Source organism: Nematostella vectensis, chromosome 3 (assembly GCF_932526225.1).
Source record: "Nematostella vectensis chromosome 3, jaNemVect1.1, whole genome shotgun sequence".
NCBI lineage: Eukaryota > Metazoa > Cnidaria > Anthozoa > Actiniaria > Edwardsiidae > Nematostella > Nematostella vectensis.
In genome coordinates, this window is record NC_064036.1 from 11,895,233 (window position 1) to 11,914,874 (window position 19,642).

The 19,642-nt window shown below is 40.8% G+C and overlaps 4 protein-coding genes across 4 annotated transcripts; 2 read left to right on the forward strand and 2 right to left on the reverse strand.

Annotated features, from left to right (window-relative positions):
• Window positions 1-233: 233 nt before the first annotated feature.
• On the reverse strand, window positions 234-7,076 carry LOC5520004 (hyaluronidase-1). Its single transcript, XM_001639882.3, has 5 exons — window positions 6,506-7,076; window positions 4,461-4,826; window positions 3,915-4,151; window positions 1,814-2,337; window positions 234-1,253 (listed from the first exon to the last, which is right to left on the reverse strand). The coding sequence occupies exons 1-5, from the start codon at window positions 6,848-6,850 to the stop codon at window positions 1,001-1,003; spliced, it is 1,725 nt and encodes a 574-aa protein (XP_001639932.3). The 5' UTR covers window positions 6,851-7,076; the 3' UTR covers window positions 234-1,000.
• Window positions 7,077-7,296: 220 nt separating this feature from the next.
• Window positions 7,297-11,405, forward strand: LOC5520076. The gene is made up of 2 exons (XM_032365037.2): window positions 7,297-8,113; window positions 10,190-11,405. The coding sequence occupies exons 1-2, from the start codon at window positions 7,856-7,858 to the stop codon at window positions 10,748-10,750; spliced, it is 819 nt and encodes a 272-aa protein (XP_032220928.2). The 5' UTR covers window positions 7,297-7,855; the 3' UTR covers window positions 10,751-11,405.
• A 1,117-nt stretch (window positions 11,406-12,522) lies between these two features.
• Window positions 12,523-17,412, forward strand: LOC5520077 (ephrin-B2). Its single transcript, XM_001639817.3, has 5 exons — window positions 12,523-12,770; window positions 14,547-14,854; window positions 15,700-15,801; window positions 15,900-16,067; window positions 16,740-17,412. Exons 1-5 carry the CDS (start codon window positions 12,655-12,657, stop codon window positions 16,997-16,999), a joined length of 954 nt encoding a protein of 317 aa, XP_001639867.2. The 5' UTR covers window positions 12,523-12,654; the 3' UTR covers window positions 17,000-17,412.
• LOC5520005 (MIT domain-containing protein 1) lies at window positions 17,204-19,479 on the reverse strand. The gene is made up of 2 exons (XM_001639883.3): window positions 18,970-19,479; window positions 17,204-18,219 (listed from the first exon to the last, which is right to left on the reverse strand). The coding sequence occupies exons 1-2, from the start codon at window positions 19,403-19,405 to the stop codon at window positions 17,951-17,953; spliced, it is 705 nt and encodes a 234-aa protein (XP_001639933.2). The 5' UTR covers window positions 19,406-19,479; the 3' UTR covers window positions 17,204-17,950.
• Window positions 19,480-19,642: the final 163 nt, after the last annotated feature.

Here is a 19,642-nt window from a genome sequence, read left to right on the forward strand (position 1 = left end):
GTCGAATTCCCTTCATTTGATTTGCGTGTGCCGAATGTCGAATGAGGGTTGGTGAGATTATTTTACCGCAGAAACATGACGTCACTTCTTCAGACTTGATAAACCGTTGACAATTCATACCCTCTTATCTGGGTTGTAGCGAAAGACATAAGTCTAAAGAGCCCGATGTGTGTATTAGGGGGAGGGGCAGAGGGGGGAGGGAGGGTGGTGAAGGAAAGCAGAATCTCGATTCGTTTTTCCGGTCCGCTATGTTATAGACTTTATTACAGTTGATGTATATATCTATACAATTATAAAAACCCAAAAGCCGGGATATATTCACAGTTATATTTACAAATTGTAGTCAGGATTTTGTCAGAGGCTGACTGAAATATGGCCGCGCAACATGGGTTACTTGGTTACGTGTGTATTTATTGCAATAGATGGTCATACGATATCGAAAAATTCAAAATTCTATCATACACTTTCCACCTATAAGCAGGCCCGTACACAGGGGGGTGCAGAGGGTGCGCGCCCATCCCTATGGCGGCCAAAAAGGGGTCATTTCTTATTAAGGAATCTCCAACAACTAATGCTTCCAATGTGATACCAATGACCGCGCACCCCCCTGCAGCCAATCCTGGGTGTTCGCGCCTGATAGGTGGCAGGCGCGTAAACAGGGGGGGCGTCATTTCTTATTACCCATGACTGCACACCCCCTCCCCTTCAGCCAATCCAGGGCACGCACCTGGGTGGTGAGCTTTTTACATCTTGAAAAAAGAGTAAACAAATGTTTGCAAGGAGTTTGGCCACTTAACTCCCACAACAAACTTTTCAGACAATCGAAAAAAGTAAAACTAATAGCTTGGGCTGCAACGCTGGCTTGGCTGCAATGTTGATTGCTGCGGTTAGCGGGTTAGCTGTTGCTCTTTTGGCAGCTTCGGTTTAAGCAGCTTTTGCGAAGCTTTATTTCTTCTCGAACCCTTATCCCCCTCATAACCTTGTCTCTGATTCATATAGGTTATCTCCTTTGCTTCTTGTAAATGTTGAAGTACCAATACGTTCCTATGTAGACGGTGGAGAGGACAAGAGCGCCTCCCAATGAGATGGAGATCAGAACGGCGTAGATCTTGGGCATGTGGAAATGACCGTGCTTGGAAAGTTGTGCCGCAGTGTGTCGATTGACAAGAACACATTTCGTCTCACCCACAGCCGTCTTGTTGCAGTAGACCATCTCTGTCGGCTGGTCATCTATCGGAGCCGTTGAAGAGTGGCTATGGAAACAGAAGAAAGTGCATTTAATACATCAGTCACACGAGGAGTGCTGGAATTTTAGCATTATAAAATGATAAAATGATAACGATTTTGAAGAAAAAAAAATGTCTTAATGGGTGAAGAGTGATTTTAGCATTATTTCGGCAATCTCAAAAACAGTCAAAATCACGACCTTTAATCTTCTAGATAAATACAGTATTGTGGTTTGAACGTCTCACATCGAGCGGATGGAAATGGAACTGGCAGCACCTTTATTGAAACCTTGAATAAAGGATAAACCAACTATAGATACTGTGAATAAAATCACTTTTGCGGAGAATTGGTTGATTTCTATCTATTACACTTGGGCGGAGTATTGAGGAAGATTTTACGTTGTTTTGGTGCACATTTTTTCATATCTTATCAAACATTCTTAGAACAAGCGTGCAAGTGCTGTTCAGAATTATAAAAATAGCTTTGCGTATATCATGGCCGATTTCGCATCACCTAATCATCATCGCCATCAGAGGATAGAGATATATGCCAGTAAAATAACGTAACTAAAACCTGTTTCACCTACTTTTGGCTACTTCGTTGGTTGTCATGACGACCAAGTCCTCGCTCGAGTACCTCACTGACATCCTTAGCAACGCCATAATCCTTTTTGGAATTTTTGAAGAATAAATCTTTTTTTCCTATTAATTTTGAAATTGCTGAAAGCATTTTATCGTCTCTGTTATCGACATTAGCTGCAATGTCATTCAGTATTTGAACAGCATTCTTTTCTTTGTCGATATTCTTCTTTGGGGTAAATGTCTTTGCTTTGAAAGGGCAGCTCCTCCTTATCATATTATTTTTATTAACGTCCATTCCAACCGACGTCACTCCCTTAATGCATCGGCCGTTTCCACGGCACTTGAGTTCACTACATTTCTCTGCAGTAGTCTTCATGCGGTGGATGAAGGGGCCGAGTTTGGAGTGAATGTAGTGATTGATGTGCTTACAGACTTGAGGAGATGTGTTCTCGTCTCTACGATTTCCCCACATGACAACCCCCGCCGCTCCCAGGTCCGCAACCTGCCCTATAGTATTCCTTAAGTCCTCCTGAAAGAACGAATTGTACAAAGATGTGGTCAGTGCATAAAGAGGTGAGTAAATGATTGTACATGGCGGTCAGTGTATGATTGCACATGGTGGTCAGTAAATGATTGCACATGGTCGACAGTGTATGATTGCACATGGTGGTCAGTGTATGATTGCACATGGTGGTCAGTGTATGATTGCACATGGTGGTCAGTGTATGATTGCACATGGTGGTCAGTGTGTGATTGCACATGGTGGTCAGTGTGTGATAGCACATGATGATCAGTTTGTGATAGCACATGATTGAACATGCTGGTCAGTGTATGATTGCACATGGTGGTCAGTGTATGATTGCACATGGTGGTCAGTGTATGATTGCACATGGTGGTCAGTGTGTGATAGCACATGGTGGTCAGTGTGTGATTGAACGTAGTGGTGGTCAGTGTGTGATGATTGCACATGGTGGCCAGTGTGTGACTGAACGTAGTGATGGTCAGTGTGTGATGATTGCACATGGTGGCCAGTGTATGATTGCACATGGTGGTCAGTGTATGATTGCACATGGTGGTCAGTGTGTGATTGCACATGGTGGTCAGTGTGTGGTTGTACATGGTGGTCAGTGTGTGATTGTACATGGTGGTCAGTGTGTGGTGGCGCGTGGTGGTCAGTGTACGATTGCACATGGTGGTCAGTGTATGATTGCACATTGTGGTCAGTGTATGATTGCACATGATGGTCAGTGTGGGGTTGTACACTGTGGTCAGTGTATGATTGCACATTGTGGTCAGTGTATGACTCCAAATGGTGGTCAGTGTATGAGTGCACATGGTGGCCAGTGTGTAATTGCACATGGTGGTCAGTGTATGATTACACATGGTGGTCAGTGTGTGATTGTACATGGTGGTCATATTTGATTGCACATGGTGGTCATATTTGATTGTACATGGTGGTCAGGGTGTGATTGTACATGGTGGTCAGTGTGTGATTGTACATGGTGGTCAGTGTGTGATTGCACATGGTGGTCAGTGTATGATTGCACATGGTGGTCAGTGTGTGATTGCACATGGTGGTCAGTGTGTGGTTGCACATGGTGGTCAGTGTGTGGTTGCACATGGTGGTCAGTGTGTGTTTTGCACATGGTGGTCAGTGTGTGATTGCACATGGTGGTCAGTGTATGATTGTACATAATGGTCAGTGTATGATTGCACATGGTGGTCAGTGTATGATTGCACATGGTGGCCAGTGTGTGATTGCACATGGTGGTCAGTGTATGATTGCACATGGTTGTCAGTGTGTGATTGCACATGGTTGTCATAGTGTCCCCGCCAGTCTATATGAATGGCGGTCATTTCTTTTATTCCTGATAAAGTCAGCATTGCGGAAATGTCACAAAATTATACTCAGCGATAGAAAATAATTAATATTCTTAGCGGTCATTATTGAGATTGAGTGAGGTGGAAGGTATCTCTATGAGTATGTTATTGTTAGTTTGAATTTTACATAGTGATCACCTTATAATACATGTTAGGCGCGTTATTCATTATTATGTGGTAATAATTTGCACCTAACGAGTATCGCAAACATTTAGCCGTACTTACGTCCTTTAGAAAGTTATATTTTAAGAAGTCCTTCTCGTAGATAAACCTAAAGTACGGGAATATCGGCACTGGGCTGCCGCGTTTCATCGCTTGTACGAGACCTAGACGTATAGTCTCCATCATTCTACCCCGCACAAAGGCGCTGTTAGACGGGCCGGGCTTCTGGAGGTATATCGACGGGTAAAACGCAGTGCTGAGGTCATACATCCAGACAAGCTCGTCATTCATCCGCATTTGCTAAAAACAGGGAAATATTGATAAAATTTATAATGATGTGGAATAACCGTACCATACACATATAGGCATTTTATGTGAAACAAATCTATAACATTTTTATTACACATATCAAATAAAATATCAATAAGACATACAATGACCAATAATTTTGAGCTACTGTCAAAATTGTTGAACATGGCTGGAACCAGATAGAAGGGGTGGTATCTTAGGTATCGTAATGCTTGTTCTTCTTGCTTGAGAGACAAAGCCCAACTACTAAGCTATCGCGCCACTATCCACTCACCAGCCCATCCTCATCTTGACACTCACCTTCTCCGAGCACTTGTAACCGTTATCTTTTCTCCCATAGCAGTCTGGGAAGCCATAAAATCCCCATTTTCCATGGGGGCGTAGCGTTCTGCCAAGCCTGATGGTTGCTTCCATTAATCGTCTAGAAGAATCCTCAAACTGGCTCTTAGCTAGCTCCACGAGTTTATCCAAAGGCCAATCGGGATATTGTGATCGCGCGATCTCGATTGACTTTGTCTGATAGAGTTTCTTGGAATCCCAGTTGCGATGCCAGACTGGTCTCCAGCCTTCCCAGTCAATAACGGCCAAGCCATTGTATTGGGGGTCTGGGATCTTGTCGATGATGTCACGCTTGCTCTTCTCAAGGTGAGCGTCAAGATCAACAAGCTGAAGAATACATTTTTTGGTATAAAAATTATAATAGAAATCTTACTGATTGAGCAATGGAAGGGGCTATCCTGAACAATTATAATAAGGTTAGCCCATACACTGCTTCCTGAGAAGCAGAGTGAAACGAGCAGGGGCAGGGGTTGGCTCAGTGACAAAGGGGGGGGGGGGGGGGGTTGATTGTTTGGTTACATTTGGCTTTCTGGCAGCCCAAAGGGGGGAGGGGGGTTATTTTTTAACCCCCCGAACCCTCCCCCTAGATCCGCTACTGACGATTTGAGGCCTTTTTGATTATCCACGCAGAGGCGGATCTAGGGGTGGGTTGAGCGGGTCACGGTCCCCCTATTTTCAGATATTTGACTACATAGCAAGGAAACCTTGAAAACCTTGCTTCGGCTACCCCTTTTGCGAACTCCTGGATCCGCCTTTTCCAGTTGCCCGACGTATTGCGTTGCTGAAATATTGATACTAGTTTTCTTCCTACATTTGAGCATCGCCGCGCAAAACCCTGAGCGCTAACGAGCTAAGATAAGCAAGACTTAAGCGCTTGTATGGTCAGGGCGGTTATGAATCGGAGACTTCTAGAGTGTTGGGGCCAGGAGCCAGTACCAGGCAAATCACGGTCGAATTTGATTAAAACGACAGTGTGCGTCAAACGCCGTTTTCGAGGGCTCCCCGAATTCGGATTTGCTCATCTTGATTGAGGATCGGTCATAATTCGAAAGAAAATTGTACTGATTATTCTCTCCAGTATTTCGATGGCGCTAGGGTGGTCGTAAGTACTCGCCAAAGACCAAACTCTTTAATGGGACTCTAAGGCAGAACGCGATTACGTAGCCCTTTTACAGTTAGCAGTTTATACGGCCACAACAGCGATTTGTCACTTCCGAGTGTAGAATATTTTTTACTAAAAAAAATATTAGAAATATCGAGTTAACATAGATAAATAATTGTTTTATTTGTAGCTTAACTTTTGGGTATATGTGGATGTCAAGTCATGCATTGTTTTGGCAGGTAACAACTGAGGCAAAGTGGGAGGGCGTGAGCGATTGAAAACAAGTGAAACAACCTGTTATACTGTCGTTGACCCTTTCTGTGCGCAACAATGCAAACCCAATCAAGCGAAAACACTAGATGAAATCAGAATCAAAATACATCATGTAAAATTTCTTCAAACTCTTTCCACATTGACGAGAATTCGGCTATTCACAATGAACCGATTGGGAATTTTGCTGATTCATCTGATTACGACCTGCTTACGGAAGAAAGGCGTAGAATAGGAAAAGTCAATGTGAAAAACAAACATGTTCTAACTTGAAAATATCATAATAAAAATGTGTATTCTGATGACAACAACACTCTCTGGCAACTCTAGGCATCATTCGCAATTTTGAAATATCTTTTTTTGTATTTTTACATGAACAAGTACCATGTGCCGTACTCAAAAATCGAAAAGCTTGTTTTAAGGTGAAGTTAAATTTTAAGAAAAGAAATAGAAAGAAAATTAAATTACTGGGAGATAAGGCACATGTCATCAGATGTTAGGAACTGAGCTATTTAAATGTGATAAACAGATCCCCTATTCATTTGGATGGGGCTGGGGTCAAAAACCAAATACATCTAAGAATTGATAGTATTTCCAAAGCGCGTGAACCGTAAAATTGTGGTAAGTTGCATACCTGAGGCATTCCGCCATTATAGCTCCCTGTCCCTTGGCTATCCGTGAAATACGGATACTGTCCAAGCTGCGCATTGTAGAACACTGTCACATATTTGCCATCCCAAGTCTGGTTTTCGTTCTCTAGAATACCATTATCCTTGAGATTTATTTCCACACTAAAATTCTTAGTGCAGCCACCTGTCGGAGAGTTCCACACCGCCACAAACGGTTTGCCGTCGATTGCAAATTCTTCACATTGGCAAGACGTTCCAGGAAAAAGAGAACTTCCAAAGCTTGTGCATATACGCAGTAGAAATATCAGAAGAGGATAGTTGAGGCGCACCCGAGCATCGTTTTCGCTCATGGTGGATCATTTTCGTCAGGGGCTATTTCGGGCGCTCGTCTTGACTGATCTACTTTTCCCGTTCAACCGGCCGATGATGTAAGACTACATTTTTTTCATATTGTTGCGAGGCAACCCCTCACACCAGCCATGTAGAATTTAACAGATATCGCCAAAATAGCATTGTTTGATTGAGTAGTAATGGTGTGTCTTCATTACCCACATTATTCCTCATTTACAAAAAAAAAATATTCTTAACACTTTTAGCCGGATTTACACGTATATTAGTCGTACAAAACAAAACAAAACAAAATTCGAACGTAAAAAAGAACTGGCTGCTCCAAAAAAAGTTAGGAAAGAAAGCCAGTATGTATCTAAACTTATAATTTAATTTTATTTCAGAATGGGCCATTTGTTGGGTTCCGGAAAATATCGTGTAAATTTTGTTATACAAAATTCGCCGCGTGAGGATTTTAAAATTCTAAAAGACCCATATCTTTGCGATGCTTAACAACAAAATTGATCATTCATCATGCAAGAAGTATAATCAAAGTCCCATTGTTCTGCAGTCAAAAAGCTTTCCTTGCATAGGACTGTAGGATGTATTTTGTGCTAAACAGTAAACATAGAGGCAGGACATAAAAAAACATGGCAAGATTTAAGGAAATAACGTGAAAAAATGTGCTTCCTTTTCTTTTGTGAACCAATAATTTTTACTTTGTTAAAGATTCGCCAAATCAGATTTATCTATGAAATAAACCCTAAAACTCAAAGAATCAAAAACAATCGGCAGATTCTTGTTACTTATACTATAATTTGTCTTAGTTAAAACGAATATGTGTATATAATACGTAGATACAGCACCGCTAGCGTAGCCCCTCCCCTGGTTTGGCTTCTAACTTGTAACCGGATGACCTCTATTTCAATACGTCACTAATATTTACGCAGTAGTGCATGAATCAAACAGTCAATCAAATAGTTCTGAAGCTCACAAAATCTGCTGCACAACGACTTGCGAATTAGAAGATGCCTCGTAAGCCATGGTGGGTCTCTGAACAGGACGTTGAAACGCGCAAAGGTGTTGCTTTCTCGTGGTTTATGCTATGGACTGTTTTCTACATATTCAATCTCATCAATGACGCTGCGACGACTTACAAGGCAGACGAGTTTATTCCATCGTCTCGTCCATGGCTTCAGAGTGTGGCGATCTTCGGTGTCCTGGTATTCTCGACTATTCTCAGTGGTGTATCTGCAGCAGCTGCAATATACCTCAATTTGTATAAGGTGAGGAAGAAAATACCCCGAGAATTACCGAATGATATATTCAGCGATTCAACTCAGCTAGATCTGTAGATTTTATGGGATCACCTTTATTTACGCTACTGAAAAATTCTTAGGGGAAACGACAAGATCATTCGTGATATCTGTTCAAGAAATAATATATGCTATTACAACTTGTTGATTAGAATGATTACTGTCAGTGTTGAAAGTAGACTAAGTTAACTAATAATGAGGTTGAAGTCGTTCTGCTTCATTTCATGGAATGCGTGACGTGTGACGTGTGACAGTGTGACAGTTCCATGGATACTGCTGTTCTGCCCAGGAATGCTGGCTCTTTAGTCGGGTGTATTGTGATCAAAGTAATCGGATGTGAAAGAGACGCCCCAAGAGGGCGATTATAATACTATTATTGTTTCAATATGATAATAATAACTAGACCCTGAGGAATTGCATGTGCATTTGCGATTTGTTTGAGCCACTGTATTGTGACGAGTTTTTTTGCAGCCATAAAAAAAACACATTTCACTATAAAAGCAATGTAAAATGTTTAAATGCCATATTTTAAAAATCATTGGCCAAGAAACGTAAGAAACACCAGCTTTCCAGGTGGGGGAGAGAACCCCATAAAAATAAATTGTAGTAAATAATTGTCTCCGTTGTTTATGCCATTTAATATTTATTTGTAAGTACAAATTAAACAACAATACCATATTTGCTTTAATATTGTTTAGACAAAAATATTTTGAATATCTGGATGTATATCAGGATATATTGCATTTGTAGTAGCCTAGTATCATCATGTATTTATTATCCTATTGGTCATACACCAAATCTCTTTGGAGGTATAGAGGGCATAGACTAGCATGGAAAACAAAGTCAATGCAGGGCTGGAACCGTAATAAATATGGTAAATTTGCTGTTGCACCAAAAAAGAGCCATATTGTGATAACAGTACTGTATAATAGTTTTCATTGTTCATGGCAATTATTCTTTTAAAAATGTAAGTGCAAAGTGAACAATAAGATCTACTGTATTTATGCCATCATATTGTTTAGAAAAAAACAATTTAAAGGGAAATGGGAAGGCTTTAGAAAATCCATCACAACAGAATCCTCTATTTCTTGTTGTGAATGTTTAATTAAAAAAAATTGACATTCAATAAGAGATAGAGGTTTTATCTTAGAAAGAAAAAGAAAACTATAACAATCAAAGGTAAGGCATGTGTTAATATTAGTAGTCCAGAGGATATGTGCAGATTTTACCTCGAATTGCGCACTTTTTGCTAAAGTTATCAATTTTAGCATAGTGATAGTTTTTGATACCTCTTACAAGATAGGCTATAGAGCAAAGCTCAGTTCGGCTTTAATTTCTGATTAATAATAAATACTGATTTGGCAGCCATTTTGAACCGGAAGTAAACCAACTTTTTTCCAAAAAAAATAAATAAACTCGCACATTTTAAGAAAGTTTACTCGTAGACAAATAAAATATAAGTCAGAGAATGCATCTAAACAAAAGAGTTCTTAAAGTAACAAGATTTTTTTTTAATTTTTGTAACTTATGCGGTGAAAGCAATTTTGAACCGGAAGTAGTCAAGAGTAAATACTGGCACGCTTGTTTCACTTTGCGCCTTTAAACAAAAATAAAAAAACCTTGTTTCAGGAGTAGTTTAGGGTAATCTTTTCAAGATAAGCTATGAAGCCAAAAGAAATCCTTATTAATTAGAAATTAAAGTCGATCTGAGCTTGGCTCTATAGCCTATCTTGAAAAGAATATTAAAAACTATCACTATGCTAAAATTGGTAACTTTAGCAAAAAGTGCGCAATTCAAACACATTTCCGGACTATAGCAACAAAGGACTACATTGGTATTTCGAGTTTCATCAGGTTTGTGGAGGACACTGTTTATTAAAAAGTATTCACCCTTGGGCAGCCACATTGTTTTGCATTTGCAACATATTCCCAGATATGATTTGTTTCAACAGTTTTCTGAAGTATGGTTGTGGTCGGCATCGGATCCGCCTCTGTGATATATATCTATGAATTATGTGGCATTAATTCACTTACTTTTCATTGTAGCTGTTAATCCTAGTGCCATCGTTGGAGTTCCATTATCGCTTTTCACCGCATTGCGGAACCGACACACTCCACACATTCAACCGAACATTACCACAGGAAGACCACCAAGTATTAACAGCTGCGGACCAAAACGTTATAACCACTGACCAAACCGATCCGGCGGCGATGAGGGCTAGCCAGTTCCAGATGTTGTTACGCAAATACGAATCCCTAATCATGGCTTCCTGCGGTATAGCCATATTCGAGAACATCATACAGACCATGGTGCTATTCGCGTTTATGACGTGTGAGCCCTCAGCCAGGGGATATGAGCAGCTTCTTCGTGGGTTCCAAGCCACGTGTTTCGTGAACTTCCTTCTCATCCTTGGTTGTTCGGTTATGTACGTGCTCAGCCATGACTCCTGGGGGTATGGGTGCAGGTGTGTGTACCCGCGTCAATGGTGCCGCAAAGTATTTGGCATCCAAGCGCTTGCGCAGATAGTGTTGTCCTTCGTGGGGTGTTTTCTGGTCATCGTAGCGATGGCGCGGCCGGCCACGAACTGTCTTCATGACAATAGCTAGTTTTAGCTTTATGGTACGTGACATATTTGTATTGTGCGACGTGCTGAGGATTTCCCTGGTGCAGAGTAATGCTACGTTATCCTTCTGTGGCCTTTGTCACGCAATGCGCATGAGCTCAGTAACTATGAAAGTGGCAAAGACATGGTTTTGGGACCACCAGTCAGATGTGTGTGCGCCACTACGGCTAGCGGCATGTTGGTTGAGGTGATTCGTAAATAAGACTTAATAGATGGAGACGACTATAAAGGATAGAGACGATGTCTACCTGACAATAAGATTCTCTATTATCGAAAACAAATAATGACCCACACCCTATCGAGTTTATTACGAATACCTAGTACTAAGGATACTTTTTTCCACAGTGGTTATATTTTCCACGTTTCTGGTCCGCCCGCCTACATATGTTTCTGAGAATGGCGGTCAGAATCGGAACATTTTCGAGTTTCACTCTTCACATGATGCTCAATTTATAGAGAAAAGTAAAGAGCAGTGACGAGGCAAAATTGCGCCAAAATGAAGATACCAATCACTGAGGTATTTTGTGTACATAACATTGTCTTGAGGTGACTGTGGGATAGAAATATATTTGTAATCTTTTTAAAGATTGTTTAAAAACAATCAACTCAAATAAAAATAATAAATAAAGCAAAACTGACAATGCCATAAAAGAAAACTAGGCATTTAGCCGCCGAGGAATTTACCTGAGAATAAATGGGAGTAAAAAAAACGTATGAACAGCAAAGAAGAGAGGAAGGTATTGTGGTTGAACATCTGAGAATTTCGCCCATTACAGACGGCAATATTGCGCACGTGCGTTTTCATAAGCTAGGGTTGTCGACGATCTTTTTTTCAGGGCCCTAAGCCAGGGGTGGGGGTTCCAGACACTTAGACACGTTTGCTTATTTGGATAAGCAAAAGGGTCTAAGATGATCTGTATGCCATTTTGAGCTTAAAGCCACATTGTTACCAGTTTACTTCCGGTCGATTACGTTACAATCTCCGATTATTTTTAACGGAAAACGCAAAAAATATTTCAAAATATTGAAAGCAGTGTGTATATTGCAAGTTTCATCGAGGATGTGATTGGTAATTTAGAGCGGATGGCATGTTAAATATCTCGGATTCTAATAGATTATTTTGTCTTCAACGGTTGAGGTTTCCGTCGGACCTCCGGAAGTGAACTGGTGACAATGCTGCTTTAACCGTTCCGCGAAGTCGTTAATTACCGCTCTGGACCCCACCCTGTGTGTCTAGGCAGCCCCTGTTCAGAGATTTTGTTCGGACAACCCCAAAGAATGCCACACCGTCCATTAAAAAAAACTGAAAAACACACCTTAACAAAGCGCGTTGTTTGAAAGACCGTAAAGCGCGTAGGGACAGCTCGCGAAACCAAGGAGCGAAACCAAAGCAAATACAGCCATATTAGACAGACACTAACTAAACACTAACAACTAGTCACCACTACCATTCGGAAATGTTTCGGCAACTGCGACGTTGAAATAGACCTGGCAAATTCAAGCTTCGCTCAATTCTCTGCGATAAGCATGATAAGCATATGAAGATGGTGGTTCTTGAAGACGAGCTTCTTCGAGCTTCAACTTTTCACTACATATTGCTCCAAATGCTTGAAAAAAAATATTATTTATTATTTTGTGATAAAGCTTATGCTTTTATATAATCGAAGTTCTGATGGTAGTTACAAAGAGGACTGGGAACTAGTTTCGACACACTTATACAAATTTATGCAAATAATTAACCGGAAGTCTTTGTTGTATTGTCGCTTTACAATAAAACAATAACAATCATCAACCGAAATCTGGCAGAACATGCTACGGCCGAAACTACTATGTGACACCAAACAAAGCTAAAATGTGTTTTTTCATTCATTCTTGGTGACGAAAATCATGGATTTATACCTGTACCGCATAGTCACATTGTTGGTTTTCATGGCTGCAAATTCACCAAGTCTTGTCGAGTCGATGTTTTACAAGTCTATTGTGTGGAGTCCACAGAACCCGATGTAAGTTAATGTTTTGTCGAACTTCCATCGCGTTTATCACATCTTTCAGGTCGATTTTGATGTTGGCATCTTTTATCCTTATTGTGTGTTGCCTCTGCTACGTATTTTTACAAGTTTTTGCAATCAAACTACTAATTAGCTGGGATCGAACAGTAATCTCATTTGTTGATGTAAATCATACAGGGATGCGTTTCTTCCCCTGATAATTATCAACGTTGCTTACGTTGGCAGATCGTTAGTTTGAAATTGTAATCGCCTGTGTTGTAAACTAGCTAAAGAACGATGTCAAATGAGGGCCTACAGGTTGAAAGATTTGTTGCAGACAGTTTCAATTTAGTATTCTATTTCCGACTCAATCAACCAACTCGTTGTCAACAAACTCACTGGCCTTCGCATTCTACCTGTGTTATAATCATAACTTTTTGATACTTCATAGTTTAAGGTGCTAGGAAGACAAGTTTATTGGAGGAATGGCTTGTTTTGATGAAATTTTATTTGGAAAGGGTAATTAATTTATGCGCGTGATGAACTATTCCCCCAAACAAATAACTCGTAGTACCTGTTTTAGGAGAACGTCCATATGAATAAGGAACAATAATTTTATTAGTTTTCATCATTTTATAGCATAACTAGACCTGGAATACTGTTTTTGAGATATATTCCTCTCAGCATCAAATTACCCTACCTCGTCTGAGCACCTGTTTATAAAACAGTATCTGGAAACATTGAGAGGAAACAAGCGTTCGCTTGGAGAGTAAACTTCCGTCTTAAATTCAGGAGAAAATAATTAATTTACCGTTGAATGCATTTAGTTGAGAGTGTTCAGCAAGAGTTTGGTAAAGCTAAAAAAGTATGTGTTGTTATTCAGTGACACAAGGGAGATGACACAAGGTCACCTTAAAACCTTGCCATCTTTGTTCTTAGCGTCAAAAGCGAAGACATGTCATGTTTCTTAAAATAACAAGTCAAAAGGTGAAGATGTTATCTGTTTACTGTTGCGTAGCTAGAAACACACGACATTTAATTTGCATTTTCAAATAATCAAATGGTTACTCATGCGATCTAGGGGTTAAATACATACCCTTGGCACCTGAAGAGATGGCTCAGGGACGGAAACGGGGAAGGGGGGATGACTTTAGAAACGGGATTAAGTCATCCCCTACCTTTAAACCCGATTATTTTAAACAACAACACTACAAACACGACAACGGCTGTAAAGGAGACTAAGGGAAATCAAAATAGGTTTTTGAAAATGAGTTTTAAAATGAATTGAATCTTATTTGCATGGCTCGAAGATCCAGAGTACTTTGCGGGCGCTTCCAAAGGTCACTCGCGAAACATGACTTATTTGGAAATTGTCAAATGTATGCTATTACAGACATAATAGATAGACGATGCGGGAATAAGATATATAGCTTTACAAATATGATATACTTGTTTAGGGGGGCAAGCCGTAGATGTTCTTTTTTATTTGCTTTGGAATTGTAAAATCGTAAAGTTCCTGCTCTACTAAGGGGGTAGCTGTTCCCCCAGTCCTCTACCGCCATGCTAGCTACGGCCATGAAAGAAGAGAAGTAGAAATCACTACGGGTAAGAATGAATTTTAAGTGCAGGTTTGGGTTTACTGGGGGTTACTGAGAGATCGAGTTATTGGGGTCGTTCATGCCTACAGTTGTAATCGTATTGTTTTTATTGGCGATCCGAACATGTAGAAGGGTAGGAAGGCGGGTATTTCTCTACAGACTGCAATCTAAAGACGGAAGACTTTATCCACAGTTTCTCTGGAACTGCCATCAAATGCGTGATTCCTAAATCCAAGATGACAATCGTGTGCCCCACACAGGCCCTGGTCGTGCAAGACTCCCCCTTGATTCCACCAAAAGAACAGCTGTACGAGAACATCTGGTTGGTAAACAGGGGGAGTTACGACAGCTGTAATATTAGTACTGCTGATAGCGAAAAGAGGCTGTTATTGCGATGCGACACCCCCCTGGTTCTCAAGTGGTACACGCTGATATTTCAAGAGCAGAGCGCCACGGCTCAAGGCTTAGAGTTTGTTCCCGAAAGGGAGTACTACTTCATCGGTGAGTCACACTACGATATTTGTGTCTATAAGTCATTCAAGTAAAACCAAACATGCCTCGTCCCTGACTTTAGTACAGTATGTATGTAACAGTATTCAAGTTCAAATTTGTTTTTCCAAGTGATCCAGTCCCAAAGCCGTCCCATATACCTTGGCCTGAATATTCCCATGATTGATGTGCCACGTGGTTTATAGGTTAGGCACGATTTCCAGTTCGTTTCTGTGAGCCCTCGATCCTAATGCCTATTTATGGTATGGGTGGGATGCGGTTGGCTCGAAGAAATACTCTATAGGGGCGGATCTAGGGGGGGGGGGGGGGGGGCTATTTTAAGACATTTGGCTTAAAAATAACAAGAAATGTAAGGAAATATACATAAGAACAATAAGTCCGGTACTCCCTTTATTGAATCTTTTTCTTCGCCCCCCCCCCCCCCCCCTTTTTCAAACTTCTGGATCCGCCCCTGCTCCATGCACCGGTATGTCATTCAAAGGACTGTGTAGTCATTTCATATACAGATTTAGGAAGGAGCTCGAAATATAAAAGGCAAAAAAACTGATGGCGGTTCGATATTTCGGAGTCTTTGGCAATCAATAGTGCCCGTGCAAAAACTTTAGAAGGCTGGCTTTGATTCCCTCGCAGCCAGGCGGCGCTAGCTTGACGAGTCTAGAGCCGCTGCGAGGGGGACTAAGGCTGGCCCTTTCTCTTTCAATAAATCCCCGTGAAGCAATCGGGTAATGACGCGAGGATTCCTAAAGCCAGTTTTATTTTAGGCGTTTGTATTAAAAGCCACTTCAAAATGAACTTAGTATAATGGAGCACCTATAATTGTTATCCTATCATAACAGCTACCTCCACTGGCGACAAAAGCTCACTGGACAGTACTGCGGGTGGCCGCTGTTCAAGCTCAAGAATGCGACTGCAGATTCACATTTGCAGGGATGTTGATGGTACGTATTTCTGAAAAAAATCCTTTCACGTCTCCTTTCGCATCTGACATTTGTTGGCAAGCATCAAAACTGACAAACCGAATATATATATTTTTAAGATATTCATTGCAAGAGCGAAGCGCAATGTCAAGCGTTGTTGAACAAGGAAGAAAGCACCGTCGCTCCAGCAACAACGACTCAATACCATCCTACAGACGACAACTTTACTGAAGGATACTCAAGCAATAACTTAACCAGCACTCCGGCCCCATGTATCGGTAAACCAGGTATGTGATACCTCTAACCATTATCCTGCTAGAAGAGGTTCCACCCAACCACGCACTACCGAGAAAAGGAACCCCTTTTTCACTGGGTGGCGCGGAAGAACTGTCTAAAACAGTGAAACCTCTGCAGGCAGGTCACCCTTGCCCCACCCTTAGTCCAGCAACCTGGATAGGGAACATCTCGAGCCTATCCCTTAAAGACTTACAGCATAAAGTTGTTCAATCATATCAGCTTTCATATAAACCACACCCCATGAAAAACCAAAATCGTAATTTCGACCTCTGGGCCAAACATTGTGACAGATTGAAATTTTGACATTTTGAATATTTGCATAATGTAAATCGACATAACCAAAAATAGTAATGTACGGCACTGATTGTGACAGATTGAAAGTCTCACTTTTAAATTGCCGGATAGACAGACGTGACAGACGACATAAATGACTTAGGGCTCCATCATAGCTGTCAACTCTCCCGCATTAGCCGGGAGTCTCAAGATTTTTAACCTTTTCTCAAGCCTTATTTTCTTGAAAATATCCATACATTTACTGTATTCTCCCACATTAGCTATCTTGGTACTTCTGATACATTTACTGTATTTTCTCATGATTTTTCCTAAAGCGACGTTGACAGCTATGCTCCATAGTTAAGCTCCTTTCACATTTTGATCCCCAGATTCTCATGGCCGTCGAGACTTTTTCACAGAAATGAAGTACCAGTTTGCGGTTGGCTTCCTCACCGCTGTCTGTCTTGTTTTCATAGTAAGCACTGCTTACCTTGGATACCGGTTATACCGGAAAACAAAAGAGACTCCTCGAATGTGTTCAGAGAATGGCCGCTTCTCAATGCGTGCGTCAACCAGAACTACAAGCGAAGGCGCTGACTCTATCGATGGTGCAGAGCACGAGTTACTTCGGGATAGCTCACATTGCTAAAATGGGCTGCTTTATTATGAGGTTTTGCGCTTCCCTTCCCTATAAAGGCTGAACATGGATACTTTAAAACAGTTTAACTTTAAGTTACTAAGAAAGTATGAAAAAAAATTTATGTACATAAAAAATCAAAGATGCAAGTCACCAGCATTTTCTAGAACACTGAATATCACTGATTATTTAAAATAACATTTCTATGTGTGGAGATACCTTTTTAGGAGTTGTTTATTACTTTTATACACGTTATGAAGTTTTGGAATACATTTTATAACGTTTACATGCTGAGAGAGACCCCAAATATACACAGTTTTTTTTAATGACACATAATGGTTTACTAGAGTGCTTGTGAGAAAAGCAAATGCATGACAGTTAAACAAGATAGAATTTTCAAATAAATAAGCTGGTTAGTTGAAAAAGCATCAAGCGTTTTTTTACCTTCCTTCCCCTTCTTGGTGTATCTTTTACATCTGTTGTTTAATTACTTCCTCTGCACCTATAGTCATATATAGTCTCACTAATACCTCATACTCAAAAATAGCCTATGAACCTAGATTACAAAAATATGACTACCTGGATTACCAACTTCTGCACAATTATTTAGAGGATTTTTTTTGTGTCATCGGCATATGAATAGGTGGTCAAAATTGAATTCATGTTAATGTAATTTTTCCAATGTCTTGTCAATGTATTAATTGGCACATCATCAAAAATCTGTTTTAAAATATCTTGGTCCCACCCTTTTATGGCCATAGCAGAAAAACGTTCTGCATAAACTTTCTTGCTTTTTCTGCCAGGGGGAGAGAGGGAGAGTTGCTACTATATTTGTCATTTGGTGCAATGATACAGCTCTACTAGGAGGGATATATCCTCCTTTTCTCTCACTGCCTCAGACTAGCTACAGCCCTACCTTTTTCTAATTTTCCACTTTTTCTCCTTGAGTATGGATGAATTTGGTTATTGTTTTCTCTTTAGAAAAATGTCTATAGTTGTCTCATGACAGTCCCTCAGATTGTAGTTACAGTAACCAATAGAAAATTTCCCTCTTGGCTTCTTGTAAAAGTCCAAACCTCTTCCAATCTTTATGACCCAGCCATTGCTGAATCTAATCTCGCGATCATGTAGAGTGTGGGAGTAGTTCACTTGTAAATCAATATTGTGTCTTTTCAAATCTGAGGTGAGTTCCTTTAGTCTCTGTTGTTGAGTGGAGGGATCGTCATCAAGACCTTAGAAAAAATAATTGCCCCAGAGTAAGAAAAGCTAGATCAAAATATACATAGTGGACGGGTGGGAAGGGGTCGCTTGAGAGGGGATGGTTGAGGGTTATAACAGCAGCATCTAATGACAAACTTATTTCTTAAGTTCTATTTTTCTTATACTCTTTTGTGCTATGGCTCTGGACACGCATCTAGGATTGGCGGAGGGGAGTGCGCAGTCATAGGTATCATATTGAAAAGGCATAGTATTTGAAGATTCCTTAATAAGAAATTACTTTGCCAAGGGGGGGGGGGGGGGGGTGTGCACGCACCCTTTGTGCCCTCCTTTGTATGTGCCAAAGCTCTCAGGGAAGGTAGGCTTTCTCACTAACAACATCTAGTTAAGTGGGTGGGAGGGGGTGCTTAAACTCAATTCCACGCCTGCATTATTAGCCCCCTTCAGGTATGTACACCCACTCCAACCCTCCCCCCCCCCCCCCCCTCTTGGCTGCCAGAAAGTGGGTTGTTTCTCATTGAAGGATTGTCAAACACTATCCTTTTTCCATGATTCCCATGACTGTACACCCCTACTCGGCCAATGCTGGTTATGTGCGAGCATTAATTTCTCTACAGCCTAGGACATTTATGTGTGCATTCAAAACCTTGTTAAGCCTTATATATTCGGGGTTCTTTCTTCAATAAACATGCCAACTTGGCAAAAGAGGTCGAACAAGAATTGATTAAAACAAATGCATTCATTTAACGTCCACACTCTTATACCTGTAATAAGGTTGATTCTGCGTACGCTGCCATGTAATACGAATAATTCACAGAGCCGCAGGAAGTTATAGATTTGATGAATTCCACGAATGTACGGATCCTCGATTGTAACTTCCTCCACATTCTCGTCCAAATAACGTCCAAAAATCTTAGAGTAACTGTAGCCCTTAGATCCGTCCTTGATCTGAATTTGTTCGTGGTATTTACCCGCTTCTTTTTGCTCCTTAACTGTACGCTTTAGGTTCTCCGCGCGTTCAAAATATGAGTTCAGTTGTTCCTTGTAACGCGTTTTGGTAATTTCATTTGTAGTGGATTTCACGACCTGTAGCAGTAAACCTATTCCTTCTTGATAGCAGACTAAGGCTTCAGAATAACTCTTTCCTTCGTCGAGCTCTACAGCTCGTTTAAGAACGGAAATGGCTGCTTCTAGGGACATTCTGAAACTTTGTTGTGTTTTGCTATGTCACTCGTGTCATCCGCCATGTTAGAAAATTCAAAGCGAGTGGTCTGGGAACTAGTTCACATTTGCACCCAGTGTAGCGTGGGGTGGCTATTTTCCTTTGCATCTGTCCTTAGCTTACTATCATATAACGATTTTATCTAGTTCGCGACTAAAAAAAAAAATTCATATTTTCCCGGAATATTTTTTTCGGTGAAAACAACAACATCCACC

Bases quoted from the DNA above. Each gene is read 5' to 3' on its own strand.
- LOC5520004 (XM_001639882.3), bottom strand. From the start codon at position 6,850: ATGAGCGAAAACGATGCTCGGGTGCGCCTCAACTATCCTCTTCTGATA. The intron at 4,827-6,505 runs GTATGCAACTTA...TGTATTCTTCAG, and splicing joins ATAATGGCGGAATGCCTCAG to CTTGTTGATCTTGACGCTCA. The intron at 1,254-1,813 runs GTAGGTGAAACA...CTGTTTCCATAG, and splicing joins AACCAACGAAGTAGCCAAAA to CCACTCTTCAACGGCTCCGA.
- LOC5520076 (XM_032365037.2), top strand. From the start codon at position 7,856: ATGCCTCGTAAGCCATGGTGGGTCTCTGAACAGGACGTTGAAACGCGC. The intron at 8,114-10,189 runs GTGAGGAAGAAA...TTTTCATTGTAG, and splicing joins TATACCTCAATTTGTATAAG to CTGTTAATCCTAGTGCCATC.
- LOC5520077 (XM_001639817.3), top strand. From the start codon at position 12,655: ATGGATTTATACCTGTACCGCATAGTCACATTGTTGGTTTTCATGGCT. The intron at 12,771-14,546 runs GTAAGTTAATGT...CTTTATCCACAG, and splicing joins TGGAGTCCACAGAACCCGAT to TTTCTCTGGAACTGCCATCA. The intron at 15,802-15,899 runs GTACGTATTTCT...TATATTTTTAAG, and splicing joins CATTTGCAGGGATGTTGATG to ATATTCATTGCAAGAGCGAA.
- LOC5520005 (XM_001639883.3), bottom strand. From the start codon at position 19,405: ATGTCCCTAGAAGCAGCCATTTCCGTTCTTAAACGAGCTGTAGAGCTC. The intron at 18,220-18,969 runs GTATAAGAGTGT...ATTTTTTCTAAG, and splicing joins CAGAATCAACCTTATTACAG to GTCTTGATGACGATCCCTCC.